Genomic DNA, 13,958 nt, shown 5'->3' with positions numbered 1-13,958 from the left:
AACTAAAACAAAGAAATTGTAAATATGACTGTCAGTTTACTATTTTAGGTCATTTTATTAATATGCGCCAAATCTAAACGGGCAAATTATCTGCTGAAATTGACAGTATTTACTTATTTTTATCTACTGATTTTATTCTTGACAATGTCAAAGTCATAGGCAAACAAAAAAATCTAGATGGGATTGTCAATTCACTATTTTCAGTCATTTTTCAATATACGTTCAAACTAAAATATGGCGAATTAATCCCTAAAATTGACAGTAATCTCTCATTTGCTGACTTCATTTTTGACAATGTCAAAGTCAGAAACTAAAACAAAAAAAAAATTTAAATAGGACTTTCAGTTTACTATTTTAGGTCATTTTTTTAATATGCGCCAAATCTAAACTGGCAAATTATCTGCTAAAATTGGCAGTATTTACTCATTTTCATCTGTTGATTTTAGTCTTAACAATGTCAAAGTCATAGTTAAACAAAAAATTTAAATGGGATTGTCAATTCACTATTTTCAGTCATTTTTCAATATACATCCAAACTAAAATATGGCAAATTAACCCCTAAAATTGACAGTAATCTCATTCTCATTTGCTGACTTCAATTTTGACAATGTCAAAGTCAGAAAGTCAATCAAAACAAAAGTTATAAATGGAAAGTAATTGTCATTTTTAATCATTTTTCAGGACGCGTCAGATCTAAAATATAGCAAATTATCTGCTAAAATTGCCGGAATTTACTCATCTTCATCTGCCGATTTTTTTTCTTACAATGTCAAAGTCATACGGTTTAACAAAAAGAATATATGAGGCTGTCAATTTACTTTTTTCGGTCATTTTTCAATATGTAACAAATCTGAAATATGGTAAATTAACCTCTGAAATTGACGGCAAACTCAAAAAGTTAAATAAACAATAAAAAATTGTAAATTTGTCAATTTACCATTTTCAGTCATTTTACAATATGTGTCAAAATTAAAATATGGTAAATTATCAGCTGAAATTGTCAGTATTTACTCGCTTTTTTCATATCTAACAATGCCAAAGTTATAATGTTAAGCAAACAAAATTTTAAATGAAACTGTCAATTTCCTACTTTCAATCATTTTTCAATATGCAACAAACCTTAAATATGGCAAATTATCTGCTAAAATTGCCGGAATTTACTCATCTTCATCTGCTGATTTTTTTTCTTACAATGTCAAAGTCATACGGTCTAACAAAAAGAATATATGAGGCTGTCAATTTACTTTTTTCGGTCATTTTTCAATATCTAACAAATCTAAAATATGGTAAATTAACCTCTGAAATTGACGGCAAACTCAAAAAGTTAAATAAACAATAAAAAATTGTAAATTTGTCAATTTACCATTTTCAGTCATTTTACAATATGTGTCAAAATTAAAATATGGTAAATTATCAGCTGAAATTGTCAGTATTTACTCGCTTTTTTCATATCTAACAATGCCAAAGTTATAATGTTAAGCAAACAAAATTTTAAATGAAACTGTCAATTTCCTACTTTCAATCATTTTTCAATATGCAACAAACCTTAAATATGGCAAATTATCTGCTAAAATTGCCGGAATTTACTCATCTTCATCTGCTGATTTTTTTTCTTACAATGTCAAAGTCATACGGTCTAACAAAAAGAATATATGAGGCTGTCAATTTACTTTTTTCGGTCATTTTTCAATATCTAACAAATCTAAAATATGGTAAATTAACCTCTGAAATTGACGGCAAACTCAAAAAGTTAAATAAACAATAAAAAATTGTAAATTTGTCAATTTACCATTTTCAGTCATTTTACAATATGTGTCAAAATTAAAATATGGTAAATTATCGGCTGAAATTGTCAGTATTTACTTGCTGTTTTCATTTCTAACAATGTCAAAGTCATAATGTTAAGCAAACAAAATTGTAAATGAGACTGTCAATTTCCTACTTCCGGTCATTTTTCGATATGCAACAAACGTTAAATATGGCAAATTATCAGCTGAAATTAACAGTATTTACTCATTTTTATCTTCTGATTTCATTTCTGACAATGTCAAAGTTATTAAATGTCAAACAAAACAAAGGTTATAAAAGGAACTGTCATTTTATTATTTTCAATCATTTTTCAATGTGGCAAATCCATAATACAAATTAACTCGTTGAAAAATTTATATATTTTATAAATGTGATTGTGATTTACCATTTTTTGTCATTTTTCAATATGCGTCAAATCTAAAATATGGCAAATTATTATCAGTTAAAATTGACAATATTTAATAATTCTTATCAGCTGATTTAATTTCATACAATGTCAAAGTCATAGAAAGGCAAATAATAAAAAAATGTAAATGCTTTGTCATTTTTTCTAGTTGCATTCATTTTTCAATATACGAAAATATGATAAATTAACCGCTGAAATTAACATATTTACTTATTTTAGCCTCCTGATTTCATTTCAAACTGTCAAAATCAAAGAAAAGTTGTAAATAGTACTGTCAATTTACTGTTTTCAGTCATTTTTCAATGTGTCAAATTTAAATATTTCAAATTAACCCCTGATATTGACAGTATTGACTCATTTTCATCTGCTGATTTAATTTCTGACAAGTTGAAAGTCAGAGTCAAATAAAGAAAAACTGTAATAAGGACTGTCAATTTACAGCCATTTTTCAAAAGCGTTAAATCTAAAATATGAGAAATTAACTGCTGAAATTGACAGTATTTATAGCTGATTTCATTTCGGACAATGTCAAAGTCACGGAAATTTCTAAATGAGACTGTCAGTTGACTATTTTCAATCATTGTCAAACATGTTATCTTAATTATCAATGTTACTAATTTTCATCTACTGATTTTATTTTTGGTAATGTTAATTCCACATACTTACTTTGAGTCGTTTTCAGATTACTTCATCACGACGGTTCAAATGGTCTACAATCTGTTGTACTATCAAGTGGTAGCTCAAATTTCGTGTGGTTTGACAGGAACTGAGAGAGCGCGCGCCGCTCGCGGTTCCAACGAAGGCAAAATCTCTACTCTCATGGACGCTTTAGCTCTCATTAATAAGTGTCTAGGCAACACAGCTTTATACATGGAAGACGACGAAGGCTGTAGCGAAAAACCACAAGTTAACATGGTAGCTTTAGAACTACAGGTAACTACCCCAATTCGTCGCACAAAAAACTCAAAATTTTTCGTAGGTGCAGAAGCTGTGTCTCCCCTACCTCCGCATCGCGGCTCTTCTGAAGCACCACATCTACCAACAACCTCTGCCGGACATTCGGAAACCCCAAACCGAATTCGTTTGTTTAGTTCATTACCTAGAGTTAGTGACGGAACAGATAGACTGGGAGTGCTTCAACGCCGCTGCCGCTTTGAATTGGCCATCAGAGACGCAGATGTACAACGCGTCGCCACAGTCGTGGTGCAACCAATACGCGGTTTTTGTAAATAAAAGTCAAATCGCCGCGAGGTCGTTCTTGGTGGACCAACACATCACGTGGCATCCGCCGCGGTTACTACAACTACCTCGAGAATACGAAAAGATTTTCACCGTGAGTTCGATTTTTACCACTTCGGAGTGGTTTCTGATTGGTTTTTGTTCCAGTATTACCATAAGAGACCCTGCAGTCAATGCCAGTCTGTGCCGCAAGAAACGGGGATTTGTTTAATGTGCGGCACGATTGTCTGTCTTAAGCAAGGCTGTTGCAAACAGCAAAATATCTGCGAAGCCACGGCGCACGCCTCGGAATGTGGTGCCGGCACCGGTGTGTTCCTGGTCGTCACGTCGACGTACATCATCGTGATCCGAAGACATAAAGCGTGTCTTTGGGGGTCGCTGTACCTGGACGAGTTCGAAGAAGAAGATCGCGATTTGAAGTAAGTGGCTCTTACTATTGACGACAACGAAATGTGTATTTTCACTTTAAATCATAGGCGCACTTCATGAATGACAATTAATGACAGTAGTTAGTTAAAATCGGCTAGACATTGAACTGTAATCAAGAGCCATTGCAAAATTTGAAGAAAACCGATCGCTAAGAGCAGTGGCTGCTTATTAGTAAGAATTATATAGCTAATTTAAAATGTTTAGAGAAAAATCAAAAAGAACGCCACTGCTCAAAGCCTGATTTACATTATGGAAATTAAGAGAAAAATCCATGACAACGAAAAAGTCGTTCACGTTTCGGTGTCGCCAACAGTACGAGTTGGACACTGTTGATGGTTTTTTGTTTCTTTCAATACGCGTCCAAGTTAAAATGTGGCAAATTAATTGTTGAAATTGACAGTAATTACTCATTTTCACTTTTGACAATGTCAAAGTCATAAAAGTCGAACAAAACAAAAGTTATAAATGGGATCGTCAATTTACCATTCATGTCAAATCTAAAATGTGGCAAATTATCATCTGAAATTTAAAGTAAATTACTCATTGTCAAACAAAAGAATATAAATGGTACTGTCAATTTACTGTTTTTTATCTAAATCTAAAATATGGCAAATTCACCCCTAAAATTGACAGTCATTATTTATTTTCGTTTGCTGACTTCATTTCTGACAATGTCAAAGTTCGAGAAAGTCAAACAAAAAAAGTTGTAGATGAGACTGTCAGTTTTCCATTTTCAGTCATTTTTCGACGTGTCAAATTAAGTACTAATATTAACAACATTTACTCATGTTTAACCGCAAATATTATTTTTGAGAATGTCAAAGTCATAGAAAGTCAAATCTAAAATATGGTAAATCATCACCTGAAATTGACAGTGTTTACTCATTTTTATCTGCTAATTTTATTTCTAGCAATATCGAAGTCATAAAGTCAAACATATAAATTGTAAATGAAGCTGTCAATTTTGAATATGCGACCAATCTAAAATATCTCAAATTAACTTTTGAAATTGACAGTACTCCTCATTTATTTTGAATACCGCATTTCAAGGTCATAATTTGTGAAAATTGTGGAGCTCTACGGCAAATTTGAGAAGATTTATCCATTGAATTGAACATAAACGAGTACTGGAACACCCAAAGACCTGTTCGTGATTGTTTTCAATACATAAATCCTCTTAAATTTGTCGTAAAACTCCACAACTGTCACAAATTATGACCTTGAAATGCGGTATTCAAAATAAATGAGTAATAACTCATTTTTATTTGACAATGGCAAAGTTATAGAAAGTTATGCAAAAAAAGTTGTTAATGGGACTGTCAATCTGCTATTATCAGTCATTTTTTAATCTGTCAAATCTAAAATATGGTAAATCGGCTGTTGAAATTGACAATACATATACTAATTTTCATCTGCTAATGACAGTCGTAGAAAGTCAAACATAAGAAAGGTTATAAATGGGACTGTCAATTTATCATTTCTCAGTATGTGTCAGATCTAAAATATGGTAAATTAACCCCTGAAATTGAGAGAAATAACTCATGCAAAAAAAAAGTTATTTCAACTGTCAATTTATTATTATCAGTCATTTTTCAATATTCGTCAAATTTAAAATATGGCAAATTGACTTCTGAAATTGGTATTTATTTATTTTATACTAATTTTCATTTGCTATTTTCATTTTTTACCATAGCAGTCATAGAAAGTCAACAAAAGAAAGATTATAAATGGGACTGTCAATTTACTGTTTTGTTGGTAACTGTTGAATATGCGACAAATCTAAAATATGGAAAATTCACCCCTAAAATTGACAGTCATTATTTATTTTCGTTTGGTGACTTCATTTCTGACAATGTCAAAGTTCGAGAAAGTCAAACAAAAAAAGTTGTAGATGAGACTGTCAGTTTTCCATTTTCAGTCATTTTTCGATGTGTCAAATTGAGTACTAAGCTTAACAACATTTAGTCATGTTTAACCGCAAATATTATTTTTGAGAATGTCAAAGTCATAGAAAGTCAAATCTAAAATATGATAAATCATCACCTGAAATTGACAGTGTTTACTCCTCATTTATTTTGAATACCGCATTTCAAGGTCATAATTTGTGAAAATTGTGGAGCTCTACGATAAATTTGAGAAGATTTATCCATTGAATTGAACATAAACGAGTACTGGAACACCCAAAGACCTGTTCGTGATTGTTTTCAATACATAAATCCTCTTAAATTTGTCGTAAAGCTCCACAACTGTCACAAATTGTGACCTTGAAATGCGGTATTCAAAATAAATGAGGAGTACTCATTTTTATCTGCTAATTTTATTTCTAGCAATATCGAAGTCATAAAGTCAAACATATAAATTGTAAGTGGGGCTGTCAATTTTGAATATGCGACCAATCTAAAATATCTCAAATTAACTTTTGAAATTGACAGTAATAACTAATTTTTATTTGACAATGGCAAAGTTATAGAAAGTTATGCCAAAAAAAATGTTATTTCAACTGTCAATTTACTATTATCAGTCATTTTTCAATCTTCGTCAAATTTAAAATATGCCAAATTGACTTCTGAAATTGGCATTTATTTATTTTATACTAATTTTCATTTGCTATTTTCATTTTTTACCATAGCATTCATAGAAAGTCAACAAAAGAAAGATTATAAATGGGACTGTCAATTTACTGTTTTTTGGTAACTGTTGAATATGCGACAAATCTAAAATATGGAAAATTCACCCCTAAAATTGACATTCATTATTTATTTTCGTTTGCTGACTTCATTTCTGACAATGTCAAAGTTTGAGAAAGTCAAACAAAAAAAGTTGTAGATGAGACTGTCAGTTTTCCATTTTTAGTCATTTTTCGATGTGTCAAATTAAGTACTAAAATTAACAACATTTACTCATGTTTAACTGCAAATTTAATTTTTGACAATGGCAAAGTTATAGAAAGTTATGTAAAAAAGGTATAAATGGAAAGTAATTTTGCCACTTTTAATCATTTTTCAGGATGCGTCAAATCTAAAATATGGCAAATTATCTGCTGAAATTGCTAGAATTTACTCATCTTCATTTGACGATTTTATTTCTAACAATGTCAGAGTCATGCAGTCTAACAAAAAGAATATATGGGACTGTCAATTTACTATTTTCGGTCATTTTTCAATATGACAAATAAATTAACCTCTAAAAGTGACGGCAAAATCAAAAAGTTAAATAAACAATAAAAAAATTGTAAATTTGTAAATTTACCATTTTCAGTCATTTTACAATATGTGTCAAAATTGAAATATGGTAAATTTTCAGCTGGAATTGTCAGTATTTACTCGCTGTTTTCATTTCTAACAATGTCAAAGTCATAATGTTAAGTAAACAAAATTGTAAAATAAGACTGTCAATTTCCTACTTTCGGTCATTTTTCAATATATATGTCATACCAATTGATAGTGTGGCCCCCATTTTAGTGTTAACAAGTATACATGAATGACCAGTGTATTGTATTGTGTTAGTAAAATTCATTAAAGTTGGTACTAATTGGGGTGTTTTGAAGAAGAGGGGGATATCGTGTCAAACGTCAATATGTCAAAATGGATTTGTTTACACTAACCTACAAACTTAAATTTATGAACTTCGCTGGCTCTTAAAAACTGCACTGTAAATTGAAAGTAGTTGGCAAAACACTAAAAAAGAGGTGCGTAAGTTGCCATTGAAGACTTCGCAATGATAGGTTACATCCGTTACATCTAATACGAAGAGGTACGCCCTAAACTCATCCATAGGCTTTTTGGGGCAAGATTATATCAGATTAATGATTTCAAGATTTCATTATATCATTTTGCACATCATTGCAGTAAGAGTAGCGTGTGTGAAGAAACTTTTGAAGCAAAAACTGATTTGTAGCTCGGTTTAGAGATAAAATTGACATCTATGCTTTATGCTTATTATTTATAAACTACAAGAAAAGTGGTGTTTGCCTTTGACAACAATTCATTGCGAAAAATTTAACAATGCTAGAGTTTGAAGATTCCTTTAGAGTTTGAAATAAGTAGGGCATTTGGTCATAAAGTTAATAATGTGTGCTGAATTTACCCAAACGCAGTACAGTTGCAAACATTCATGAAGTAAAATCAGACAGTTTCTAACAAGAGTGGTTCAGGTTAGAGCAAATTTATCAAATTTTGAATTTACTACTTCTTTGTGGACGAGTAGGCCAATATTTCGGTTAAGATTTCATTCTAGTTTCACTTGCATCACTTCTCTTGTCCTCTTTAATCCTTTAATTAGGTGATTAAACATTCGTGTTTCAAAAACACAATAGTAAACTGCTAGTCGGCGAGATTCTATTACTTCACTGTTAATAACAAACAAAGAAACCACTTATTTAAAAACCATCCCAATTTTTAATGCAATAACTTCATATTTTCGAAAGAATTCAACAGTTTTTAATGTTATTTCAACGCGAAATGCAAATGTCTCATCAATGTTTACAAATTTTGACGTTCCTGTCAAAATGCTGCCATGCATGTCGGCAACTTTTGGTGTTTAAAAATATCCCTATCAAGTACATTCCTCGACACAGTTTTTGGGTACAGTCCCAAATTTCGGGCCAGGATCAACCTTTGGACCTCACTAAGGTTTGATATAAAATATAGAACAAACGTTAAATATGGCAAATTATCAGCTGAAATTAACAGGATTTTTATCTTCTGATTTAATTTCTGACAATGTCAAAGTCATTAAATGTCAAACAACATAGAAGTTATAAAAGGGACTGTCAATTTATTATTTTCAATCATTTTTCAATGTGGCAAATCCATAATAATGCAAATTAACTCGTTGAAAAATTTATATAGTTTGTAATTTACTCATGTTTAACCGCAAATTTCATTTTTGACAATGTCAAAGTCATAGAAAGTCAAATCTAAAATATGGTAAATCATCAGCTGAAATTGACAGTGTTTACTCATTTTTATCTGCTAATTTTATTTCTAACAATGTCTAAGTCATAAAGTCAAACAAAAAAAATGTAAATGGGACTGTCAAAAGTCAACAAAAGAAAGGTTTATAAATGGGACTGTTAATTTACCATTTTCAGTCATTTCTCAGTACATATGCCATATCTAAAATATGGCAAATTAACCCCTGAAATTGACAGTAATAACTCATTTTTATTTGACAATGGCAAAGTCATAGAAAGTTATGCAAAAAAAGTTATTAATGGGACTGTCAATCTATTATCAGTCATTTTTTAATGTGCCAAATTTAAAATATGGTAAATCGGCTGCTGAAATTGACAATTTATATACTAATTTTCATCTGCTAATGACAGTTAGAAAGTAAAACGTAAGAAAGGTTATAAATGGGACTGTCAATTTACCATTTCTCAGTATATGTCAGATCTAAAATATGGTCAATTAACCCCTGAAATTGAGAGAAATAACTCATTTTCATTTGCAGACTTGATAGCTGACGATGTCAAAGTCATAGAAAGTTATACAAAAAATAATTGTTAATTTAACTGTCAATTTACTATTATCAGTCATTTTTCAATATTCGTCAAATCTAAAATATGGCAAATTAAGCCCTGAAATTGACAAAAATAACTAATTTTCATTTGCTGACTTCATTGCTAACGATATCAAAGTCAGAAAGTTACACAAAAAAAAAGTTGTAAATGCACTGTCAATTTACTATTATCTGTCATTTTTCAATATGTGTTAAATCTAAAATTTGGCAAATTGGCTGCCAAAATTGTCAATTTTTTACTAATTTTCATCTGCTAATTTCATTTTTACCATGGCAAAGGTGAAAAGGCAAATAAAGAAAAAAATATAAATTCTCTGTTAATTTACGATTTGCAATCGTTTTTCAATAAGTGTCAAATCTAAGATATGGTAAATTTACAACTAAAATAGCCAATATTAACTAATTTAATCTGATTTGTTTTTGTAGGCGAGGTAAGCCGCTGTATTTAAGCAACGAAAGATACCAGCTCTTGGAGCAGCAGTGGTTGGCGCACCGCTTCGACCACATCGAAAAGAACTGGATTCAACACGGTAACGCTCTTTAACTCGGCAATTTTTTGGACCTTGCAAATATATTCTCCTTTGAATGTTACTTTCATGTATATTTTCATGGTGTTTTTACTTTATTCTAGTCTATTGTAGGTTGACTATACAGAACTAACACAGGGCCTAAATATATTCAATTTATGCTAGCATAAAGATTTGAACGAGATTTTTTCGGGAAAGTTTGAGCCGGACGCGTGAGGTCAAACAATAATTTTCTATTGTAAATGTATATAATTCTCAAGTATTGTTCACACTTGAATACAATGACATATTTAGTGTGGAAGTACTGTAATGGCTTGTGATAATCACTTAGTTTTAAGTTAAAGATGATGTGGGCACAGTTCAATACGTCCATATCAGTGTCTTCAAAAACATTGTGAATTTGTTCATAAACGCTAGTTATTTATTGTAAAACTACCATCATGTAAGAGACGACACTGTCTATCTTAGCGTCTTCAGTAATTTTGAGATTCGCTGTAAATGGTGAATAAATAACGTTGTACATTCCACCATTTTTCATTTCTATCCTATTTTCCCATTTAATTTTGTTATCGCCGGATGCTAAACCGCTCGAGTTATCTGCCTGCCAGTGGCGTGCTGGGGAATATTTTGTCTTGGTACAGTGACGGCCAAAAATAACGGGTACACAAAATCTGGATTTCAAACTTTAACGAAGTAAGTTTTCTAGATTCTCCATCGATTTTATTGGTTTTCTTTAGATTCTTGTCAGATAATTTTTAGATTTTCTATAGGAGACTTCGGGTTTTCTTTTTGTAAACTTTTCCATTCAGTTTTTCCGCAGAAAAAATGAATTTTGCTGCGATGGGACTGTAAAAACCGTTCTGTTAACTTTACGGATCGGTCTGTCAAATTTACATGACAGATGTACAAAATGTATATTTAAAAAAAAATACGATTTCCTGAACAATTTAATACAAAACTTGTCAGTAAAGTGTCTTACTTGACCTGGAGCTTTAAAATAATCGGCACAAAGTGACACAATTAGCTTTTCGTCAGTAATGTGTCATTTTCCTGACTTTTTAGGTTAATTAACTATTACATATTTAGAATTTAGAAAAGAATTAGAATATACAGAGGTCTAAGTAAAAATTTTCTTTCTTTTCCTTCTCTTGTACAAGGTGTTTATAAATGTTTCTAGCATCAAGGGTGGCTTTGGAATTTCTGTCGTGCACTACTTTGCCGCTTTGTCTTAATAGTAAATACAACTACCTTGAAAATTATTTATAATGTTACTTAGGTCAAGGACGTTTCAGTTACGGTTTTGTGTCCAAATTTTTATTTTCAGGTTTCAAACCACAACTAGAACAACAGTTTTCTTCTCAAAACTTACTTTGCTCTATGATTGAGGTTAATACAAATGTCAGTTGAAAAATCTAAACCCACATTTAGAATGAGCGGCAAATTTCTTTGACATTTCATAGCCACCTTTGATGCTAGAATCATTTATAAACACCTTGTAAAAGTTATAATAAAGTTGTATAATAAATGTTGATCAATCAGGACTCGAAAAATAATTAAAAATCTGACTGAAAACCTATCACATTTGATTTGATTTGATTTGATTAGTCAGTGGCGGCACAAATGTACTTCAAACTGAATATTTAATTCGAAAAATAAATCGTATGCGAAATTATAAAACCAATCAAATTGTTCTTTGTTCCGATCTAAACCAAGATGTAAACGACAAGGAATGATTTATTCTAATCTTTATTCAATCATTGCGAAATTGTTCAGCACACGTTGACAGATACCTGACAGCGTACGCCTATGTCACAAAATGTCACGTATGACATTTTGTTCCACGAAATGACTTGATTTCTGAAATTTTCCAAATATTCAAACTGTGACGTGATTGGTTACTTTTACGTCCATCTACTGCTTACAAAGAATTGTTGCAGGAAAAAAAATCTGGATATTTCAAGTTTGGTGCTTTAGGTACCAAAGATCCTGTATATATGTTATACAAGGTGTTTATAAATGTTTCTAGCACCAAGAGGGGCTATGAAATGTCAAAGAAATTTGCCGCTCATTCTAAATGTGGGTTTTGATTTTTCAACTGACGTTTCTAATTGTAGTTACTATCGCGGAATCAAAATTTCGAACATCAAATTGATTGATGTTTAAAAATTGTAAACTGTCCTTCATCTTTATAACCTTAAAATTTATAAACGGCACAGCAAGTGTCAGAAATTTACTTTGTATGGCAGTCACATCAGTCACAATGACAATAAAGCTTGCTTCACATTGTCATGTCAAAAAGTGATGTTCGAAATTTTGATTCCGCGATAGTAACCTTAAAATAGACATAAACTGAATGAAAAATGTTATACAAAAAAAAAGTTGGTTTGAATGGTAAAACCCTATGGAGCAACTTGGCCGCACACATATATTTGAGAAGAAATATTTATAAACTGAATAAATTAATTCACGAATTTGGAAGCAGACGAATTTTTTTTAAATGTTAAGGGTTTTAAAAAATGAGCCAAGAGCATACAAAAGAAAGAAAGTAAGTTAAAAGGGTAACATAAATAAAAATAAAGATTCAATTTTCTATATTAATATAAGATTTTAAATTTTATTTTCTTAAATGTTTTAAAACTGCGTTTTCTTGAGATTTTCCTTTCTCGCCTTTTCTTTTTTGTTCAATTTAGACTTTCTGGATGCGAAACTGTCAGAATTATTCGAGACTTTGAGATTCTTAGATTTTCTTTTTCTTAATTTCTAATACTTTCAGTAGGTTTTAGATTAGAGATTGTTCACAATTACATATTTTCATTAATTTTGCTCACATTCAGACAATTTTTTTGTTCAGTTTTTAACATTTTCTGAATTTTCCTGGGATTTTCTATATCTTCTCTAAATTGTTCAGAAATTCAAACAAACTCTTCATATTTTTGTTGTATGACTTTAGGCTTTCTTTAGATTTAGTTTAGAGCCTTTAGATTATATTTTCTCTGGACTTTCTTCCCATATTTTCTAGATCACTTTACAAGATTTATGATTTTGCTTACTTTTTCTTTAGATTTCAAAATTTTCACTAGATTTTCAATGAGTTTTCATTAGATTTTCTCTAAATTCTTGGGTTTTCTAGCTCCAGTCTCAATTTAATGTAGAATCTCTTTAGTTTTTTCTCAAATTCTCTCGATTCTGTCTGAATATTCTAGATTTTACCAACAGATTTTGATTAGATTTTTCTTAATTCTTTAAATTTTGTTAGGATACCTTCTAAAGCCTATCCCTGTTTAAATTTTCTTAATTATGTTCAAATCTTTAGAGCCACTTTAGACTTTCCCGTGATTATCAATTTTTTAGATTCTCCTTAGATTTTGGAAATTTTATAATCTCTTTTGCGGTTCTAAAGATTTTTTAAATTCTCGTTAGATTCTTAGCTTTTCTAAATTATGTGTAGATTTTCATTAGATTTTTCAGATTTACTTTAGATTCTATAATAGATTCTATAATTTCTGTAGATTTTCTGGATTCTCTTTATATTAGATCTGATTTTCCGCAGATGCTCTACTTTTTAGACTTTCCTGATTTCGTTTTCTAAATTCTCGTTGGAGTTTCTAGATTGTACAGAAATTTTGATCGAATTCTTCTTACGATTCTTTTGACTCTTTGGATTGCCGTTTAAATTATCTAAACTCATTTTACAGCTTTTTCGATTCTTTAGATTCATTTGTTTTTTTAGATTCTTGAGACAATATTGCAGTTCCGTTTAAATTTTGTAGATTTTCACTAGATTATGCATACATTCTCTTGAGATTTTCTTTTATAGTCTCTTAGATTTGTTTCATGCCTTCATAGATTCTTCTCACATTCTCTAGAATTTCTGCAGATTCTCTCTAAATTCTTGGATTTTCTAAGACTTATTTTGCGTCTATACAACAAAAGAACCCGTTACTTTCGGTCATCACTGTACTATAAGTGAATTAAACGCACGTCCCTGATCCCCTCAATCCGCCAGTTGCCAGTATTTACTCAAC

At 30.8% G+C, this 13,958-nt stretch overlaps 1 protein-coding gene across 1 annotated transcript in view; it reads left to right on the top strand.

Annotated features, from left to right (window-relative positions):
* Window positions 1-10,458, top strand: part of Ubr3 (Ubr3 ubiquitin ligase) — a 50,681-nt gene extending 40,223 nt beyond the window's left edge. The window contains exons 17-20 of the mRNA XM_088040593.1: window positions 2,898-3,148; window positions 3,195-3,548; window positions 3,602-3,873; window positions 9,833-10,458. Coding sequence (XP_087896719.1) covers window positions 2,898-3,148; window positions 3,195-3,548; window positions 3,602-3,873; window positions 9,833-9,950 — 995 coding nt within the window. The 3' untranslated portion in view covers window positions 9,951-10,458. The remainder of the gene's footprint in view (window positions 1-2,897; window positions 3,149-3,194; window positions 3,549-3,601; window positions 3,874-9,832) is intronic.
* Window positions 10,459-13,958: the final 3,500 nt, after the last annotated feature.

The sequence above is a fragment of the Gnatocerus cornutus genome, chromosome 7, assembly GCF_029298725.1.
Source record: "Gnatocerus cornutus isolate USDA-ARS CGAHR chromosome 7, icGnaCorn1.1, whole genome shotgun sequence".
Lineage (NCBI taxonomy): Eukaryota > Metazoa > Arthropoda > Insecta > Coleoptera > Tenebrionidae > Gnatocerus > Gnatocerus cornutus.
This window is presented reverse-complemented; position numbering and strand designations above follow the sequence as displayed.